Here is a 20,622-nt window from a genome sequence, read left to right as displayed (position 1 = left end):
CCCAAGCATACTTCCTGTATCTTACTCGCCTATTTTGTTTTTTTATTCCATTTGCAATTTTGTCTATCTTAATCTTTATCTTCGCTTCTGATTTTTATACTCTTGTTCTCTCTCTTCAATTCTCTCCCTTCTTCCTTCCATCCTATTTATACTTTAACTTTTCTTACCCTCAAGTACCCGTAACCTTGCACCATAGGCGAAGCACATCACACACACTCAGCAACGCGGGAATTTCGGGAATCCCAGAGGGTTTAAAAAAAAAAAATCATAGTTTTTTTTGGCCGGCATTTATTGCCCATCCCTAATTGCCCCTTTAGAAGGTGGTGGTGAGCTGCCTTCTTGAACCGCTGCAGTCCATGTGGTGTAGGTACACCCACAGCGCTGTGAGGGAGGGAGTTCCAGGATTTTGACCCAGCGACAGTGAAGGAACGGCAATATATTTCCAAGTCAGGGTGGTGTGTGACTTGGAGGGGAACTTGCAGGTGGTGGTGTTCCCATCTACCTGCTGCCCTTGTCCTTCTAGATGGCAGTGGTCATGGGTTTGGAGGGTGCTGTCGAAGGAGCCTTGGTGAATTCCTGCAATGCATCTTGTAGATGGTACACACTGCTGCTACTGTGTGAAGTCAAGAGGTGAGTTACTTGCCACTGAATTCCCAGTCTCTGTCCTGCCTCTTTGTAGCCATAGTATTTATATGATATAATTTAGTATGATCCAGTTCAATTTCTGGTCAATGGTAACCCCCAGGACGTTGTCGGTACTCGGTACTGAATTCTGGACAAGCCCATTGGTAACAACAAATTATTCAATCAGGATTTCTTGCTGGGAGCATGACTTACCCGTACAGACCCCATCCCTCTTTCTGTATCCTGTGGGACAGGGCTTCCTGCTGTCCTGTATCTCAAATTCCCTGTTCATCTTCCACCCCAGCCAGGTGTAGAAGGGGTTAATGTGGTTCTGGCCGGTCTGCTGACCGTGGCTGAACTGGCCGATGGAGACGAGCTGGGGCCTGAAGCTGGCGATGGTGCCGTTGCTCAGTTTAGGCTTTTCCAACCCGGCGCAGGACTTGGCGTCGGCCAGGAGCAACTTCCCAGGAGGGCACAAGCACTTGTAGCTGCCAGCCAGATTTCGGCACTGGTGGGCACAGGGCTTGGGCACCTGTTGGCATTCATCGACATCTAGTGCAAGAGAGGGGGAGGAGAGGCAGCAGGTTATAGTTGGGCTGAAATGAAATATTGTCCATTGGAAACAACAGGAAAACGAGCCAGTGCATCACCCTCGCCTTTCTAGCAAGTTCTTACAGACTCGAGCCACCTTCCCTGCTGATTCTGAACTTTGAACGTCGGCAGTGGTAGCTGCACAAGTCCTGCTGCTATTCAGGGTAAGACCCTGTGATTGACGGGTGATGCCCTGACATGTGCAGGGCATCTAACAGCCCCTTAGGAACTCAGAGGCAATGGTGAGGGAGTGTGAAGCGTACATATCAGCACCAGGAGCCCACATACTGAGGCAGCACCATCAGCGCTCCTTCATACAGCAGAGGCCTCAATGCTAATATAACTTCCGTCTGATATCAGGAAGATTTATTCATCTATATCCTGGGTTTCCCATTGCTGGAAAACCTGGAGATGCCAACTCGGCCTGGGAGTCTTTAGGAATTAAATATTAATCCTCTTGGACTCTGCTTCCAGCAACACAGGCAAAAAAAATCATCAGACAGCTTAGACTGGAAGCCAAGAATGACCCAGGTGGATATTGCAGAGTTTGTTCATTTTCCGGGGTTGGTGTGGGGGAGGGGATGGGGGGGGAGAGGGGATGATGACCAACAGGGGGAGCACGAGTGAAGGTGTCAATGTCATGTGACTATACCTCCAGGAATCCATTCATCTCGAGTTGGCAACCCAGCCCCAGACAGAGCGTCTGACTCCAGACCCCCGCCCGAACCATTAACAGAATGAGAGTATGCCTTGGTAAAAACCAATGTTCCCTTTAATTTCTCTCTGCTGCGTGACCTGTTTTTTTTGCACTGCACGGTCCCTTTAAGATTGTCGCACGGCTGCACACGAGTGTCGTCTTAAAGGGGCCGCCGCTTGTGCGCCACCTGTTCGCTCCCTGCACAGTGCATTCCCAAATGCCTAAAAAACCAAGGGGGAACGTTGGGGAGACCTTTCTCCTGGACCTGGTTAAAGAACGGTGCAAAACTGCAACAAGTCAATGGAGACGGGGGCTCTTTGGTGCTTCTGGCCTCAATTCTTTCCTCACGCATGCCCCCCCCCTACCAACCCTCAACCCCCACCCCCTCAGCCACTTACCCAAACATGGTCTTCCCATTCCCTGTGACCGATAACCCCGAGGGCAGCTGCAGTGGTAACTTCCCACTGTGTTCTCACACTTCTGGTTATAGCGGCAAAGATGCTCCCCTGTCTTACACTCGTCCACATCTACGGAAAGAAACAGCAGGTGAGGGCGGTGGAAAAGTGGAATGTTCCACTCTCTCCGAACAGGCAAGGGAGAGGGGTCAGCAACCAAACGTAAAGAGGTCAAGGGTCAAACCCAGCGCTCCTCAGGCAATGTCTGAGACGCAACGCCACAGGAGACTTGAAAAACTGTTCAAATTTATACCGAGCCCGAATCCCCAAATGCTTCAGGCTAGGACCACTCGGTCAAAAAGGTAGGTTTTAGAGAAGAGGAGAGAAGTACAGGGGCAGGAATTCCAGAGCTCAGAGTGTGGGAGGCTGGAGTCACGGCCACCAATGGTGGAGATGAGAGACATTGAGGGATGGTCAAGAGGCCAGGATGAGAGGAGCGCAGATATCACGGAGGGTTGTGGGACTGGAGGCGATGACAGGGATAGATAGGGAGGGGCGAGGCTATGAAGGGATTCGAGGTCGAGAATTGAACTTTTCAAATCGAAGCATCGGTGGACAGAAAGGTCACGTATCTCAACAAGCGCAGGGCAAACAGGACTGGGTGTGAATTAAGACACAGGCAGCAGAGTTTTGGATGAGCTGAAGTTTAGGGAGAGACTGGGAAATCAGGCGTCAACATATTAGGTGCTCGTTCTCTCAAAATCAGTAGACTGTGAGTGGGAGTGTTCAGTTCCCAAACATCAAAGTTAAACTGAGCTCATCACCGTCCCATGGACATTGGCAGCGTGGACAGAGTCCATTCAGCCCATTATGTCCATGCTGGTCAACTTGTAACCATCCAGCTTAATCCCACTTTCCGGTTCTTCATCTGTAACCTTCAAGTGCATATCCACAGAACCATAGAGCACTACAGCACAGAAAACAGGCCATTCGGCCCTTCTAGTCTGTGCCGAAATATTATTCTGCTCGTAAAGTATCCAAGTATTTGTTTAAATGTTCTGAGGGTTTCTGCCTCTACCACTCTTTCAGGCAGTGAGTTCCAGACCCCCCCCCACCGCCACTACCCCCCACCCTCTGGGTGAAATGATTTCTCCTCGAATCCCCTCTAAATCTCCTACCTCTTCCCCTAAATAAATGCCCTCTGGTTACAGACCCCTCAAACAAGGGGAATAGTGCCTTCCCATCCACCCGATCCAGACCCCTCAGTGTTATACACTTCACTCGGGTCTCCCTCAGCCTCCTCTGTTCCAAAGTAAACAACCCAGCCCGGCCAATCTTTCCTCATTACTAAAGTTCACCAGTCCAGGGAAGGTCCTGGGAAATCTCCTCTGTACCCTCTTTACAGAACCTCGCCACAAAGGCTGGCTTCAGAAACCCATTGCAAGAAAAGCTGTCCCAGGAGTTAACGGAGACCAACTTTCCACTGATACCTGAAGGGGTGAGGCACACGCTCGTGGTACTTACCACCGCAGGTCCCGCTGGGCAGCCGCAGGGTGCCAGGGGGGCAGTTCTCCGTGCACTGGTATCCTCCCTCGGTGTTCCGGCACTGCTGGTCCAGCCGGCACACGTTCATGTTGCACTCGTTGATGTCTGTGATCGGAAAGGGAAACCCTCTGAATACTCGGTGCCTCCTGCAGCTTTACCGAGGCTGCTTCGCGCGACACGCTTAACGTCAACAATGGCTCAGTGGGGTGGGGCTCTCGCCTCCAAGTCAGAGGGTGGCGGGTTCAAGTCCCACTCCAGAGACTTGAGCACAAAGTACAGGCTGACCCCCCCCCCACTTTCTGAGGGAGTGCTGCATCGTCAGAGGTGCCGACACTCAGATGAGGTCCTGCCTTCCCTCTCAGGTGGATGTAAAACCATCCCCCAGCACCATTTAAAAAAAAAGGCACGGGACTCTAGCCCAGAGTCCTGCCCAATATTTATTACCTTAGCCAGCCTCACTAAAACTGGTGATCTGGTCACGATCACATTGCTGTTTGTGGGATCTTGCTGTGCGCAAATTGGCTGCTGCATTTCATACATTACAACAGTGACTGCGCTTGAAAACAGGGCTAGATTGGTTGGAAAGCACTCCGAGATGGCCTGTGATCATGAAAGGCGCTATATAAATGCAAGTCTTTCTTCCTTTTCTCTTAACCGTAATACCTTTTGATTCCTTTTCTTCTCTGGCTGTTTCTTCTAGGGAGCTTTGGAAAAGAAAATAAAATGCAATCGAGGCCAAGGGCAGCCTTTCACCCAATGGGAGAAAAGGCGGCTGAGGGGGTGACCTAACACAGGCCCTTAAAACTATGGAAGGTTTTGACCGAGTGGATAGAGAGAGAACGTTTCGATGTTTCATCTTGTGGGGAAGAGCAGAGCTAGAGGCCCCCGAGTTAAAATAGTCTCTGAGAAATCCACTCGGGAATGCAGAAGAAACTGAGAGGAGCGAAGGACGATAAGTGGAGGAGATGGGAAGGAGAGGGGAGAAGGTGTGGAGAGGAGCAGGAAAGAAACCCAAAGGGTGGTGAGAATGTGTAACGGGCTATCACAGGGAGTGGTTGAAGCGAATGGCGTGGGTGCATTTAAGGGGAAGCTGGACAAGCACACGAGGGAGACGGGAATAGAGGGTAACAATGACAGATGCGGATGGGGAAAGATGGGAGGAGGCTCGAGTGGATGGTAAATTCCGGCCTTGGACTGGTTGGGCTGCATGGCCTCTTTCTGTGCCCTTTACCCTATGGAGTAGATACTCACCGACGCAGTGCTGCCCCAGGAGCTGGTAACCGGGCTCACACCCACACCGATAGGTGCCAATAGCATTGAGGCAGCGCTGTTGACACGGTGGGGTGACTGACTCCTCACATTCATTAATATCTAAGGGGAAGAGCAAAAGAGAGGAATCGAGTGAAAAGCAGCTGCAGCCCCTGACCACTGCTGTTAAATCCCACTTGTGGTGTTGATCTCAGCCAAGACAGCGTTGAGGAGACTACAATGGGATTCTGTGACCTGGGCCTGAGCAGGGAGGGGAAAGGATATCCTGCTCTTGATCAGCAAGTAAGTAACCCAGTGACTCCCACTGAATGGGAGTAAAGCAGTAATGTTACTGCACTAGCAATCTAGAGGCTCGGATTAATGATCCAGAAGCACGATGGTGGGGCGGGAGGTTTAAATTCAATAAAAAACATCTGGAATAAATGCCATTATATGGCATTAATAATGATGGTGAAACTAGGGAGGGAAATCCACCATCCCTACCTGGTCTGGCCTGTATGTGACTCCAGGTCCACAGCAATGTGGCTGATTCTTAACTGAGCTCTGAAATGGCCGAGCAAGGCACTCTGTAGTCGGTGGCTCACCACCACCTTCTCACAGGGTTCTTCTTGCACGTCCAGAGTCTCACCCCCTCTGCACGTTGCCCTCGAGGTGGCTGTGGTGGGGAAGAGACCGTTCTCCACCTCCTTGTGGATTGTGCCTTTGCAAAGAAGGCCTGGAGAGAGATGCAGTGGTTTCTGTCGAGGTTCACCCCGAGCAGTGCTGTGACACAGGACTCTGTGCTCTACGGGCTGTTCCCAGGGACAAACACCGAGACAAACATCAACTGCAGCTGGAGGATCATCAACTCGGTGAAAGACGCTCTTTGGTCTGCCCGAAACTTGTTGGTCTTCCAGCGCAAAGAGTTGTCCCCGACTGAGTGTTGCAGACTGGCACATTCCAAGGTCCAGGACTATGTGCTGAGGGGCAGCCACCACAAAGGCACAGTGGGGAAAGGATACCATCTTAGGTCTGCCTGTCATAGTTTAGCGAGGGGCTGGAAACTGTAAAGCCCCTCGGGTGGTATCTTTGTCATAGAACAAATGTGGTAAATATCACGTGAAATTGCAATCGTATTGGGGCACCTCAGAGTGTCCCAGGCTGTAAGGAAAGAATTGGAACTGCACTGCACTTTCAGCAATGTCTAACTTGAACTGTTATGGAATGTAATTTTACAATTTTTTAATGAAGATGTTTTTGGGATAAAAAAAAATGAGTGATCGGCAATGAAATCTGACCTTACCCGTGATGCTCAGATTCCTCAGAGAAATTTAAACAAAATCGGACATGGCGATCGAGTGGGGAAGGGAAGCGGGGGTAGGAGGAGGAGGGGGAGCAGCAGGGGGCAGAGGGGGGAGGGGATGGGGGAGGAGGAGGGGGAGGGCTGGGGGAGGGATGGAGGTGGAGGAGAGGGTGGGGTTGGAGTGGGGAGGCAGAGCAGGAAGGAATGGGGGGAGGGGATAGGGACGGGGAGGCAGAGGGGGAGGTGAGGAAGTGGGAGGGGTGGGATTTGGGGGCAGATGGGGAGGGAGGGGGAGGAAAAGGGCGGTGGCGGAAGATGGGGAGAGATGGAAGTGGTGAAGAGGGGGAGGGGTGGGTGTAGGTTAAGGTCGGGGGAGGTGAGGGGAGGGCGGGAGGATGATAGGGGATGGGGAGGAGAAGGGCGGTGGTGGAAGAGGGGGAGAGATGGAAGTGGTGAAGAGGGGGAGGGGTGGGAGCAGGGTAAGGTCGGGGGAGGTGGGGGGAGGGCGGAAGGATGATTGGGGATGGGGAGGGGTGGGGAGAGAGGAGGGGAAGAGGGGGATGGGTGGGGACAGGAGGAGGAGGAGTGCGAGGGAAGAGGGGCATGGAGGGAGAGGGGTGGGGAAAGGACAGGAAGGAGGGGGAAAGAGGTAGGAAGGAGGTGGGAGGAGGGGTGAAGGAAGGATGATGAGGAGGAGGAAAAAGTGGAGTTGTGGAGAGGAGCAGGAGAGGAAGAGGCAGAACAGTTGCTGACCCACTCTCTGGTTTCTGTCCATCACTGATGGATCCTCTGGCAAACAGGGGCTTGCAAGTGGGTCCCAGGCTTTGTTCACTGACTCATTGGCTTCTTTCCACCCGAATGTTTTTTTCTTATGGATGAGATTCTCGATCCTATCGTACAGTTCAAAGGTCTTGCACATTTCCATTACCTTCACAATGAGCTCCTTCTGCCGACTGCTTAAAACCAATCCCACATCGCACCAGACAGCGATATGAACCTGCCTCATTCTGACAGTCTTGCCCAAAGTGACACATGTGAGTCCCGAGCTGGCATTCATCAATATCTGTCAATAATGGAGAAAAGAGATGATCTCGGTATTAAAATACAGATGATGTAGCTGTAACTAGACTATTGTATATAGACTCTGAGCACAGAACGAGGGGAAACTCTCTGAGAAAAGCTCTACAGATTGTGACAATCTTCATCGTCAGTGTCTGGGACAGAGCTCTTTAAACTTTATAAAGCTTCACTGAGGTTTTCCCGCTTGGTCTTTATGGATGGATGCAGAATGTTGAAGAGCCAACATCGCTTCTGTTCTTGGTGTAAATGCCAAGGGTATTTTCTTCCCTCTTTAGACAAAGGCCAAATTTTCCACTAACAGTAACAAGCCAAGTTATAAATACCCTCCTAAATCTTCTCCATCACCATGGGCATCTCTTATCTTCAAAGGTTTTCCGATTGAGTGCCATGGTGAAGCCAGTGGGACAAACGCAGGAGAAGCTGCCTGTTGTGTTCTTATCATGATGTAAAAGCACCAGTCACTCATAAGGGATTGGGTAAACACGTTGTGGGCTCATTTATTAAGACTAGGCACATGAGAACAGACAAAGGCTTAAAGCTTGAAGACACATCAGGGAAGTAGAGCGGTCTGTGTGCTCTCTGTTGTAAGCAAAAGTGACACCAAAACTGAATCGCATGACACACTTCCTTTCAAGTGATTCCATGCTGCATTACCTAAAAGGCAGATTACATTACTGCCCTTGGGATTGCGGCTGGTGTGTGAACAGGGATTCCCCACACAGGGCATTCACCCTCCTCCAAACTAACAGTGTAGAGGATGACAGCACAGAAACTGGCCCTTCAGCCCAACCAGACCTTGCTGCTTTTATGCTCCACGTGAACCTTTCTCCCACATTACTTTATCTACGTTACCCATCAACCCATCAGTTTATTCCTTTCTCCTTCATGCACGTGTTCAGCTCTCCCCAACTGGATCTACACTATTCACCATGTGGTAATGAGTTCCACATTCTCACCACTCTCTGACTAAAGAATTCCAAATTCTCTATTAGTAACTATCTCATATTTATGGCCCCTAGTTCAGGATTCTCCCACGTGTGGTAATATTCGCTCTTCATCTTACTTATCAAACCTTTTCACGCTTTTAAAGATCTATATGAGGTCACCTCTCATCTCTAGAGTAAGACCCTCGGCCTGCTGAGTCTTTCCTGATAGTTAAAGCCTCACAGTTCTAGTAAAATCCAGAGCGAGGCTGCAGGAGTTCTCAGGGACAAAAATCAGCCAGGTTATAAGTTCAAGTTCTCGACCCTCACACAGTTTGGAGTCGTGAGGCGGAAATTGTTAAGACACAAGTGAACTAAAATCAACCTAACCGCCTTCTCAACAAACGTCAGGAACTTTAGCAAGTCATCTATTTTGTTCCCCAATTCTCCAATTTCAACCCTCTCCTGATAACCCCTGAACATTGCTGGGCTGATGGTTCCAAAGGTTCTGGTAGCCCTCCAGTACCTTGTCCAGGGGCAAGTTCTTCACATGTGAGTCTGGAAAGTTTTATTAATTAATTAATTTATTTATTCATTCATGGGATGCAGGTGTTGCTGGCTAGGCCAGCATTTATTGCTCACCCCTAAATGCCCTTGAGAAGGTGGTGGTGAGCTTCCTTCTTGAACCGCTGCAGTCTATGTGGTGTAGGTACACCCATATTGCTGTTAGGGAGGGAGTTCCAGGATTTTGACCTAGCAACAGTGAAGGAACAGAGATATATTTTCAAGTCAGGATGGTGTGTGACTTGGAGGGGAACTTGAAGGTGCTGCCCCTGTCCTTCCAGGTGGTTGAGGTCGTGGGTTTGGAAGGTGTTGTCGAAGGAGCCTTGTTGAGTTGCTGCAGTGCATCTTGTGGATGGTACACACTGTGCATCAGTAGTGGAGGAAATGAATGTTTAAGGTAATGGATGGGGTGCCAGTCAAACGAACTTGTCCTGGATGGTGTTGAGCTTCCTGAGTGTTGGTGGAGCTGTACTCATCCAGGAAAGTGGAGAGTATTCCATCACACTCCTGACTTGTGTCTTGTCGATGGTGGACAGGATTCAGGGAGGCAGGAGGTGAGTTACTCGCTGCAGAATTCCCAGTCTCTGACCTGCTCTTGTAGCCACTGTCTGGTCCAGTTCAGTTTCTGATCAATGGTAACCTCCCAGGATAGTGGGGGATTCAGCAAAGATAATGCCATCAAGGGGAGATGGTTTGATTCTCTCTTGTTGTAGATGGAAAATTAGAAGCCATTCAACAATGGAAGCAGCACAGCTGAACCTGACTCTGTGTTTATGCAAATCCCAGATACACACTTGCCAGCAATCCTCAATGATAATACAGTTTGACTTAACAAACTCCAACCAACATGAAGCACAAAAGAAGTCACATCTAATCTTCAATTGCTGGGTGACATGTTCCAGCATTTAACATGTAAAATATAGAAGGTAAATGTCAAGGGTCTAAGACAGCATAAAAATAGATGAGGTAAAAGTACAATAATTCAGCTTCATCAATTTGCACAGCCCCTGTGCAGAAATGATGGGAGGAAAGGAAGAAATCTGGGATAAGGAGAAAAGCTAGGATTATTATAAATATTCATAGCAACTAAAGGCTTTCCAGCACTTTTCTTTCATTATGAATTGGTTAAAAAGCTGTTGGGGTGACTTCAACCACCAAGAAAGCATTTCCTGCGATACAACAGCGACTATACTTCAAAACAAAGCACTTCTTTGGCTCTAAGGCAGTGAAAGGCACTATAGGAAGATTGTTCTTCCTCGATAGTCACTGGGTCAATATCCTGGAGTTCCACATCGTGGAAGCATGATCGCTACGAGAAGTTCAATAGCAATTTCTCAGGGTAACCAGGAAGTGGCAATAAACATGGCTTTTCCAAGATCACCCCACGTCCCAACAACCACATTTAAAAAATGCAACTTAAGAGTATTGGTGAGGGATGTCAGTGCTGGGATACAGAATACATCTCCAGTCAACATCAAGATAGTGCAAACCTCTCAATTTTTATTCAGTAATGCACTTCAGGTCCAACAACACCATCTCCTATTGCATGAGGGAACATTTTCCAATCAGTAATGAATTAGGAACTGTTCTGAAACTGTTCTCCCCAGCAAACAGTTTGAAATTACACCAAAACCAATTCCACATGGATTCACTTACAGCCAGTGTTACGAGCTCAAAGACTACAATCTTTCTAATGTAAGGCCTTTATTGGAATGAACGTAAGATGACTGCCTGCAGGGAGTTCCTCGTGGCAAAGGTCACATGACTATGGCAAGCCAGATAGGACATGTAGTGATGATTGTACTTCAAAACCCAAACATCCGTCTTTTCATAATGAACAAAAGACAAATTTGCATGCACCATCACACGTAACTGTGAGTTACCCAAGTTACCCACTATGCCACAACTGTTCTCAAGCATTCACAAACTGTTCGTTATTCTCGTCAGATGCTGCACATGCATTGCACACATAGTCATTAAATCATGCAGGTCTCTTAATGGTACCCGTGTGCATTATCATTGGCTGTTCTTCTGGGTGATGTTCTCTCTCCAGGGAGTGTTGTTCCTGTGGCATTTGCTGTTGCCGTGGTGACTGTTGCTGTTGTTCCACTTCTGTTGTTGGGAACCGGTGGACCTCTGGCAACGACGGTCGTTCTGTACTCTGTGCAGCTGGTGAGATCCCATCTTCCTGATCGGCCGCCTACAGTGAAGGAACAGCTTCTCTAGTTGTGCGTATATGCCTGTGGTTGTGCTGGCATATTTGGTTGTTCACTTCCACCGTGTATGAGTGAGGTGACAACTGCTCTACGCACATCCAAGCTGCTACGTGGGCTGCCTCCTGTTGAGAGCACTGAAGGTTTGTACCATGACGGGCTCTCCAATGCTCAACTCTAGCAATGGTATGGCAGTCTTGTCAAAATGAAAGTTGGCTTTCTGTCATTTCACCTTGATCTTTTCACTCACACCTGTTACTGCTTCTGGCTTCAGTAGCATTTGTGCTATTGGAAAAGTAGTTTGGGTATGACCTGTCGCTGGGCTGGACTACTTTCCATGCCTATAGTCGGTGTGCTTCTCCACTCGAGGATTGCTTTGTACACGCCTGTGCTAGATTTGCTCGATTTCTTGATGATTCCTCTGGCGATTTTCACTGCTGCCTCAGCCTTTCTATTTGACTGGGTTAGTGTGCAGGTGATTCATAATGTTGAATTTCCCAATCCTTTGTGTAGCGGCTGAATTCTTCACTCGTGAGCTGAGGGCCATTGTCACGAAGGACATTGTCCGAAATGCCGTAACGACTGAAGTGTGCTTTCAGGCATCCTACTATCCCTCCAGTCGTTGATGAAGTCAGTTGGCCTACCTTCTGGTAGTCAGAATAGTAGCCTACAGTGACAAGATATCCAGTTCCTGCTATAGTGAAGATGTCTACTCCCAACTTCCTCCATGGTCCGTCTGGGATGTCATTCATCATCAACGGCTCTCTAGCCTGTTTACCTTGGTACTTGTTACAAGCGCTGCACTGGCCGATGTGGTCCTTAATTTCATTGCTTATGTTTGACCAGTAGAGCACTTCTCTTGCCTTTCTCAGACTCAATTCAATTCCTTGATGCCTTGCATGGATGTGCTTCAGTGTCTCTCCTCTCATCTCCTTAGGGATGATGACTCTAATTCCTTTGTACAAGATGCCATCTTGGGCTGTCAAATCTCCCGAACGGCATCCAGAATGTTGTTAGAAAGCTGCTGTTTTCATCCAGCTTCACTCGTCAGTAACCATCCTTCACACCTGGGGTAGTAAAGATCTTTGCCTTAGCAATCTGCAGCAAAATTCATTCGATGGTTGGCATGGGGTAGTGAGATCTCTTCAGTGCTTTATTTAGATCCTCTGGGTCTAAGCACACTCTCAGCTTTCCCGGTTGTTTCACTGCTACCATGCTGCTAATCCCGTCTGTGGGAGTTGTCACTTTTGTGATTACTCCCCTCTATTCCAGCTCTTCCATCTTGTTTTTCAGGCTTAACTTTTCGGCTGGAACCCTTCTCAGCAGATGCTGAATTGGTCTTACACTCTCAGCTACTTCGAGATGATATTCACCAGGTAGACATCCAAACCCTGTACACATATCTTCGTACTCCTCTAGGATCTGTTCAGCAGTCAGTGAATTAGTGTGCTGTGACACGTCATAAAGCTCTATAGGCACATTCAAACTTTACCAGTCCAAACTTTAGACTTGCTCCAGCTGAGGTGAGTGGCTGTTGCCTATGATCTGGAATTCTGGATCTTCCTTCTTGCCATTGCACTGGGCTCTCAGATTAATTTGCCCTCTGGGTATGAGTATCGTGCCATCATATAGCCTCAACCTTACTTCTGAGGGCTTCATTTTCGGATCGCCATGTTGAGATACCTCGCACAGGTCTGTGGAGGTCATGATGTTGCGTGACGCAGCCGTGTCTATCTGACACTCAATGTTCACTTGATGCTCTCCTTCTGCGGTCATCACTGTGACAGTCACAAACCACTTCTCGCCCATAGACTTGATGGAACCAAACTCTTCATCAGACTCTTCTGCTGATATCTCTACAGTAGTCATCTGTATTGGGCTTGTTTAGCTTCTTTCTAGACAAACGTTTGTGTGCAAAATTATTTGGCTTCTTGCAGTTAAAACGCTACTTTCCTCATCCTGGCCAATCCTTCTTTTCCTTTACATGATGTCCTCCGCAGTATTTGCATCCTGCCCTTTGTCTGCAATTGACCTGCTCTTTCGGCCTCGAATGTCTCTCAGCATAATCTATCTCCTAGTCTGTTCTGCCATACATATATTTCTAGATGATGTTTTACAAACTCTGCATTTCTGCACATGTCTATCGCTTCCCTCAGAGTAAGATTCTCCTCCCTCAGTAGACTTGCTCTCACTGTCAGATCTCTTATGCCTAAGACAGTTCTATCTTCATCTTTTAGTTGTCTGAATTCACATGATTCTGCAAGCTGTGTTACTGCAGTTACATACTGATCAATGGACGCTTTTTCACCTTGGATCCTAATGTTGAACACATACTGTTCATAAGTTACGTTCACTTGGGGTTCAAAGTGAGCCTTCAAGGTTTTCAAAATTTTGCAGTCTGTTTTTTTTTGTTTTGGGTAGATTTAGGGTGGAATACAAGTTGTAACAGTTTCTCCCCAGCAGTGTTTAAAGTGCTGCTACTCTTATCGACTCCAGCTTGTTACTAAAATCTGTAGCAATCTCATAGATTTGCCATTGTAAGTGGAAAAATTGCCAGTTCTGCTGAATATCTCCTTTTATTTCAACAGGAGATGGGAGTAGAAAATTTACAGCCATTTTTGTCTCACCCAATATTTTACTTGCAGCCTTCAGCTTGTGTTAGCTTTTCCTTATCTATGTTTTTAAAGCAGCTTTTAGCAGGTTAGAATATTTCAGTGTTCCTCTTTCAGTAACTGTGACATCTCAAAACTCAATCTCTGCTCCACTTCTGACACCACGTTGCGAGTTCAAAGGCTATAGTCTTTCTAGTGTAATGTCTTTATCAAACTCAATGTAAGATGGTTGCCTGCGGGGAGTCCCTCATGGCAGGGGTCACATGACTAAGGCAAGCCAGATAGAACATGTCGTAATGGTCGCATTTCAAAACCCAAACAGTCAGGAAGGGAGAAGAATCACTTCTGGATGACTAGGCAATATCTATTCTAATTCAATCTCAGTAATTATAGAAACTACAGCCTACCTGTACAGTACGAGGCCGCATCGAGTACAAAACCCCCTGGACAGTGACCTCCATTGGAACCTGAAACACACAACAAGAAGCATTGAAAGAAGAATGCAGTGACAAGGCTACCCTTCCCGCAGCCACTGACCAATTTTTCAAATTCTTATTTTCTGCACTTAAACATTGACATAAAGATAAAAATCGAAACGGGACTGGATGAGCTTACAAACACAAAGCGAGCTGAAAGGTGTAAGTATTTTAAATTTCTATATACTCTAGAAAGGACCATCAGTCCAGAGCACTACTTTATGTTGTCAGCTGTGGCTCAGTTGGTAGCCACTGTCACCTCTAACCCAGAAGGTTCTGGGTTCAAGTCCTGCTCAAGACTTGAGGAATCTGGGTGAATGCTCTGGTACGGTTCTGAAGCGGGTGCTGCTCCCTGTTGCAGGTGTCAGCTTCTGGATAAGATGTTGAGCTGAGGCCCTGTTTGCTCTCTCACGTGTACATAAAAGATCCTGAGGCACTATTTCAAACAAAAGCAGTGGAATTGTTCAGGCTGATATTTATCCCTTAATTAACATTACCAACAAAAAGATTAACTTACCATGACCACATTGTTGTCTCTGGGGGTTTGCTATGTGTAAATTGGTTGGTGCATTTCTTACATTACAGCGCTAACTACATTTCTAAATTACTTCATTGGCTGTAAGGCGATTGGATGCACTGAGGTTGTGAAAGGTGCTATATAAATGCAAGGTTTATGTTCCACTGTTTAAGCCATTAGAGTGAGGCCAATTTTGCTGGGAAATCCCTTATCACTTAATGTTATTTCTAACCTCTTCTAAAAGCTCAGGCTGTGGCGAGTTGTTTTAAGCTCAGGCTGTGGTGAGTTGTTTTACTGGCTTTACATCAATCCCAGGAAATGAGTCTCTCTTAAAGAGTAACTCAAACTAATAGTCCAACAAGGTGTCTCGCCACCAGGAATGCATCTCTGAACGCTTCTTCAAAAAAAGGCTGCTGATAGTAGGATTGCCCTTCAGAGTCTATAATGTTCCTGATTTCAGTCATGTCAGTGTGAGTCGGTGCTAAGTGGAGGTCAAAATCCTCTAAAAGGGAGGCAAAATTGGATATTCTGAGCCTTTGTCACATGCCTCCTGGTGTCCTGGCCCAAAGTGGTCCCTCAACCAACATCAAGAAAACTGTTTGTCCCTTGGTAGTACAGAACTTGAATATTGTGAAAAGAGAGACATGTTGCCAAGGCTTTTCATCCTGCACTCATCATAACAAATACAAAAACGCCAAATTTCAAAAGATCGCAACAAGGAGAAAAGAGTGCTGATTGATTGGCAAGCCAACTCTATTTAGCTGAGGGGTTGCCATGGAGAAAGCAATAGGGAACTAGAGGCTCCTCAAGCTTCCGGGTAATTCAAAAAAGGAGCAAGGCTTGAACATATTCCTTTTGTTTGCAGACAACTGGTCCCTGTGTATGAATTTATGTCGCTTCTAGCAAGTGTAAATGGGACACGTTACGAGCTTGTCTGATTATCTTAAATTGGTTGTTAGTATAGCAATTAGCAGACTCAGGATTGTTCAGCAAGTACTGTCCAATCATGAAATCACATCTAATATAGACATTTTGTTCTGGGTTTTGCAAGTGTGGGCTGGTTAGGTATGGTCTGTACTCTGCCTATTACAAAAGCTCCTGCAACATGTCTCTCTTCTCAGCAGAACTGATTGTCTGGGAATTTATACAATTACTCACCATGGGAGCTTGCTGTGCACAAATTGGCTGCCGTGTTTCCCTACACTGCAATAGTGGGCATGCTTCAGAAGTACTTCTTTGGCCTTGAAATGCTTTAGGGCTTCCTGAAGATGTGAAAGGCTCTATACAAATGTAAGTTATTTCTCTTCCCTTCTAACGGCTGACCGAAGTGTGGCACCAGAGTCATTAAACAACCAACAATGAGATTAGCCACTGATGGGGTCAGAGAGGAATTTGCCTGAGTACTTTGTCCCTTATTGACCCTGGGTTTGTTTTCTGTTTTTTGCCTCTCTCAGGAGATTAAATGGTTGCCAGGCAGTTCAGAGGGATCGGGTGGTATCTAGACATCATGGGATGGGGCAGCCTGTCTTTTCCAGCCTGTCCATTTTGTATGCTTGTATTTGGCCCTATTCCCTCCAGTATTTCAATGCCCCCTATTTAGCATCCAACTCTTGTCTACCCCTAAAGTCTGTATCTCTACTCCCCTGGTCGGCAAATCATTCCTTTTTTATACATATAAGCCTTTTCTCAAAGCTGCTCCATGGAATTGTCCTTGCTATTCATTGGCAGAGGCCTACTATCAGGTCCGCAGCCTGTCCTCCTAACTGGGTAAGCTTCATTGCATGGAAACAGAATCAAATAGATGATAATTTATTGGACAAGGTATTGAATACAAAAGCAGGGACGTAATGGTGGAACTATATAAAACACTGATTAGGCCACAGTTGAATTTTATATACAGTTCTGGTCATCACATTACAGGAAGAACATATTTGCTCTGCAGAGAGTACAGAGGAGATTTACAAGAATGTTGCCAGGGCTTGAAAATTGCAGCTGTGAGGAGAGATTGGTTAGGGTAGAGTTGCTTTCCTTAGAACAGAGGAGGCTGAGGGGTGACCTAATTGAGGTGTACAAAATTATGAGGGGCCTAGATAGGGTAGACAGGAAAGACTTGTTTCCCCTAGGTGAGGGGTCAATTATGAGGGGACATAGATTTAAAGCAATTGGTAGAAGGATTAGAGGGGACCTAAGGAAAAACTTCTTCAGCCAGAGGGTGGTGGGTATCTGGAATTCACTGCCTAAATCGGTGTTTGAGGCTGAAATGCTCAACTCATTTACAAGGTACCTGGATCTACATCTGAAGTGCTGTAACCTGCAAGGCTATGGACCAGGTGCTGGAACATGGGATTAAAATGAGCGGCTAGTTTCGTTTTCTGGCCAGCAAAGACATGATGGGCTGAATGGCCTCTTTCTGCGCCGTAACTTTTCTATGGTTCTATCACACAGGAAACGTAGGAAGTTTCCAAGGGAGGCTGAGAAACAGCTATTCTTTCGAACGGCCACGAGAGAAAACTTTATTTATTCTTTCATGGGGTGTGGGTGTCGCTGGCAAGGCCACTTCTGTTTCCCATCCCTAATAGCCCTTGAGCTGAGTGGCTCGCAAGGTGGGTTTGCAGTCACATGTAGGCCAGGCCAGGCAAGGGTGGCAGATTTCCTCCCCTAAAGGGGCACAAGTGGACCAGGTGGGTTTTTACGACAATCGATGATAGTTTCATGGCGACCATTACGGAGATTAGCTTTACATTCCGGGTTTTATTAACTGAATTTAAATTCCACCAGCTGCTGTGCTGGGATTTGACGGCTGGGGACCTGGATTTCTAGTTCGGTGTCATTACCACTAGGTCACCATCTCCCCACTAAAACCCGGAAAGCCGATCAAAAAAGAAATAATTCAAAGCTTGACAGAAAATCGCGGGGCCATTTGCAGAACCCGTCACCCAGCAGTTTCGGAACCTCGAACGCTTACCTTTCTGGAAGGAGGTTGTGATCCGGAAACTCAGCTCCTCCGTCTCCTCACTGTAGTAGACGGAGATGTACTTAGCCTTCAGGATCTGAAAGAACGAAGGCTGGCGGCCCAGCCCAGACTCGTACTCGATGGTGTGGTTACATTGGAAGGTAACCGGGGAGCCATTTTGAAGGAAGGTTTGGGTCGACCACACGTAGATCTGCCCCGGCCCTGTCTGAACATAGTTTTCACTGAAATCCTACATTTAAAAAAAGGAGTGAATGTTTGGACTAGAGTTAATTCCAGCTGATTTCCAAAAGTGCAGCATCAATGTCCTTAAATGGAAATAAAAACAAAAAGCTAAAAGCTACTGCGGATGCTGGAAATCCAAAACAAAAACAGAATTACCTGGAAAAACTCAGCAGGTCTGGCAGCATCGGTGGGGAAGAAATCAGTTAACGTTTCGAGTCTTCACGACCCTTCGGCAGAACTGAAGCATAGTTAGGAGAAAGGTGAAATATAAGCTGGTTTAAGGTGGGGGGGTGGGGGGGGGGGGTGGGGTGCGGGGGGAGAGAGAAGTTGAGGGTGTGGTGATTGTGGAGATAAGCAAGCAGTGATAGGAGCAGATAATCAAAAGATGTCACAGACAAAAGGATCAAAGAGGTGTTGAAGGTGGTGATGTTTGTCTAAGAAAAGTGCTAATTAAGAATGGAAGACAGGACACTCAAGGTACAGCTCTAGTGAACAAGGAATGTTCCACATACCCCATAAAGAGACAGGCAAAGCTGGGGCCCATAGATGGGGTATGTGGAACATTCCTTGTTCCAGTCCTACTCCGGCCCCCTCCCACAACTCTTTCTCCGGTACATCGATGATTACTTCGGTGCTGCTTCATGCTCTCGTCTGGACCTGGAAAAATTTATTAATTTTGCTTCCAATCTCCACCCCTCCATCATTTTCACATGGTCCATCTCTGACACTTCTCTTCCCTTCCTTGACCTCTCTGTCTCAATTTCTGATGATAGACTGTCCACCAATATCCATTACAAGCCTACCGGCTCCCACAGCTACCTCGACTACAGCTCCTCACACCCTGCTTCCTGTAAGGACTCCATCCCATTCTCTCAGTTCCTTCCCCTCCGTCGCATCTGTTCTGATGACGCTACCTTCAAAAACAGCTCCTCTGACATGACCTCCTTCTTCCTTAACCGAGGTTTTCCACCCACGGTCGTTGACAGGGCCCTCAACCGTGTCCGGCCCATATCCCGCGCATCCTCCCTCACGCCTTCTCCTCTTTCCCAGAAACATGATAGGGTCCCCCTTGTCCTCACTTATCACCCCACCAGCCTCCGCATTCAAAGGATCATCATCCGCCATTTCCGCCAACTCCAGCATGATGCCACCACCAAACACATCTTCCCTTCACCCCCCACTGACGGCATTCCGTAGGGATCGTTCCCTCCTGGACACCCTGGTCCACTCCTCCATCACCCCCTACTCCTCAACCCCCACCTATGGCACATCCCCATGCCCATGCAGAAGATGCAACACCTGCCCCTTCACTTTCTCTCTCCTCACCGTCCAAGGGCCCAAACACTCCTTTCAAGTGAAGCAGCATTTCACTTGCATTTCCCCTAACTTAGTCTACTGCATTCGTTGCTCCCAATGCGGTCTCCTCTACATTGGAGAGACCAAACGCAAACTGGGCGACCGCTTTGCAGAACACCTGCGGTCTGTCCGCAAGAAAGACCCAAACCTCCCTGTCGCTTGCCATTTTAACACTCCACCCTGTTCTCTTGCCCACATGTCTGTCCTTGGCTTGCTGCATTGTTCCAGTGAAGCCCAACGCAAACTGGAGGAACAGCACCTCATCTTCCGACTAGGCACTTTACAGCCTTCCGGGCTGAATATTGAATTCAACAGCTTTAGATCTTAAACTCCCCCTCCCCCCATCCCCACCCCATTTCTCCCCCCTCCCTTTTTTTTCAATAATTTATATATTCTTCTTTTCCCACCTATTTCCATTATTTTTAAATCTAAAACTAAAACACCCCAACCCCACTAGAGCTGTACCTTGAGTGACCTGTCTTCCATTCTTAATTAGCACTTTTCTTAGACAAATATCACCACCTTCAACACCTCTTTGATCCTTTTGTCTGTGACATCTTTTGATTATCTGCTCCTATCACTGCTTGCTTATCTCCACAATCACCACACCCTCAACTTCTCTCTCCCCCCGCCCCCCCACCTTAAACCAGCTTATATTTCACCTTTCTCCTAACTATGCTTCAGTTCTGCCGAAGGGTTGTGAAGACTCGAAACGTCAACTGATTTCTTCTCCACCGATACTGCCAGACCTGCTGAGTTTTTCCAGGTAATTCTGTTTTTGTTATCCTTAAATGGAAAGTCATTTAAATACTTCTAATTTTCTTCCTGCCTGCAAATACATTCTATTTTGATCTGAAATCTATTGCCATGTCAGATTTTTTTTTATACAAAGTGCTTCTGCCCTTCTCCCCCTCCTGTAATGGTTAACTGTTTGGTGTGGCTCGGTTTTATCGAAATGATGGTTTCTGCAGGTGACTGCGCATCATGATCGAGCCCCAGATCAAGATATTTGACCACTGGAGGAATCACGGCCAAAGTGCGCCCTGCAGTATCCACATGCACACTTTCCAGCAGGGCTCACAGCCGCATGATTAGGAGCAGTGATCCTGGCTGAACCCGCCCTCGATAACCTGGGGTGCTGACTGGGAGCAGTCACTTTGTACACGGATCCTCCTGTTGTGACATCATGACGGTTGGCAACTGACCTCATTTCCCACAGGGGAGTTATCAAGCCCAGAAAATCCAAAGGCTAAGTTAGATGTTGGAGACCGGAGCTGGGAGC

The 20,622-nt window shown here is 47.4% G+C and overlaps 1 protein-coding gene across 1 annotated transcript in view; it reads right to left on the bottom strand.

The window, feature by feature from the left end:
* Positions 1–20,622, bottom strand: part of LOC144686126 (hemicentin-1-like) — a 418,005-nt gene that overhangs the window by 84,106 nt on the left and 313,277 nt on the right. The window contains 9 exon segments of the mRNA XM_078551270.1: positions 838–1,176; positions 2,311–2,439; positions 3,832–3,957; positions 5,104–5,223; positions 7,332–7,466; positions 10,975–11,170; positions 12,828–13,039; positions 14,203–14,262; positions 17,754–17,991. Coding sequence (XP_078407396.1) covers positions 838–1,176; positions 2,311–2,439; positions 3,832–3,957; positions 5,104–5,223; positions 7,332–7,466; positions 10,975–11,170; positions 12,828–13,039; positions 14,203–14,262; positions 17,754–17,991 — 1,555 coding nt within the window.

The sequence above is a fragment of the Cetorhinus maximus genome, chromosome 10, assembly GCF_964194155.1.
Source record: "Cetorhinus maximus chromosome 10, sCetMax3.hap1.1, whole genome shotgun sequence".
NCBI classification, from domain to species: domain Eukaryota; kingdom Metazoa; phylum Chordata; class Chondrichthyes; order Lamniformes; family Cetorhinidae; genus Cetorhinus; species Cetorhinus maximus.
Note: the sequence above shows the minus strand (reverse complement) of the source record. Positions and strands in the feature narration are given on the sequence as shown.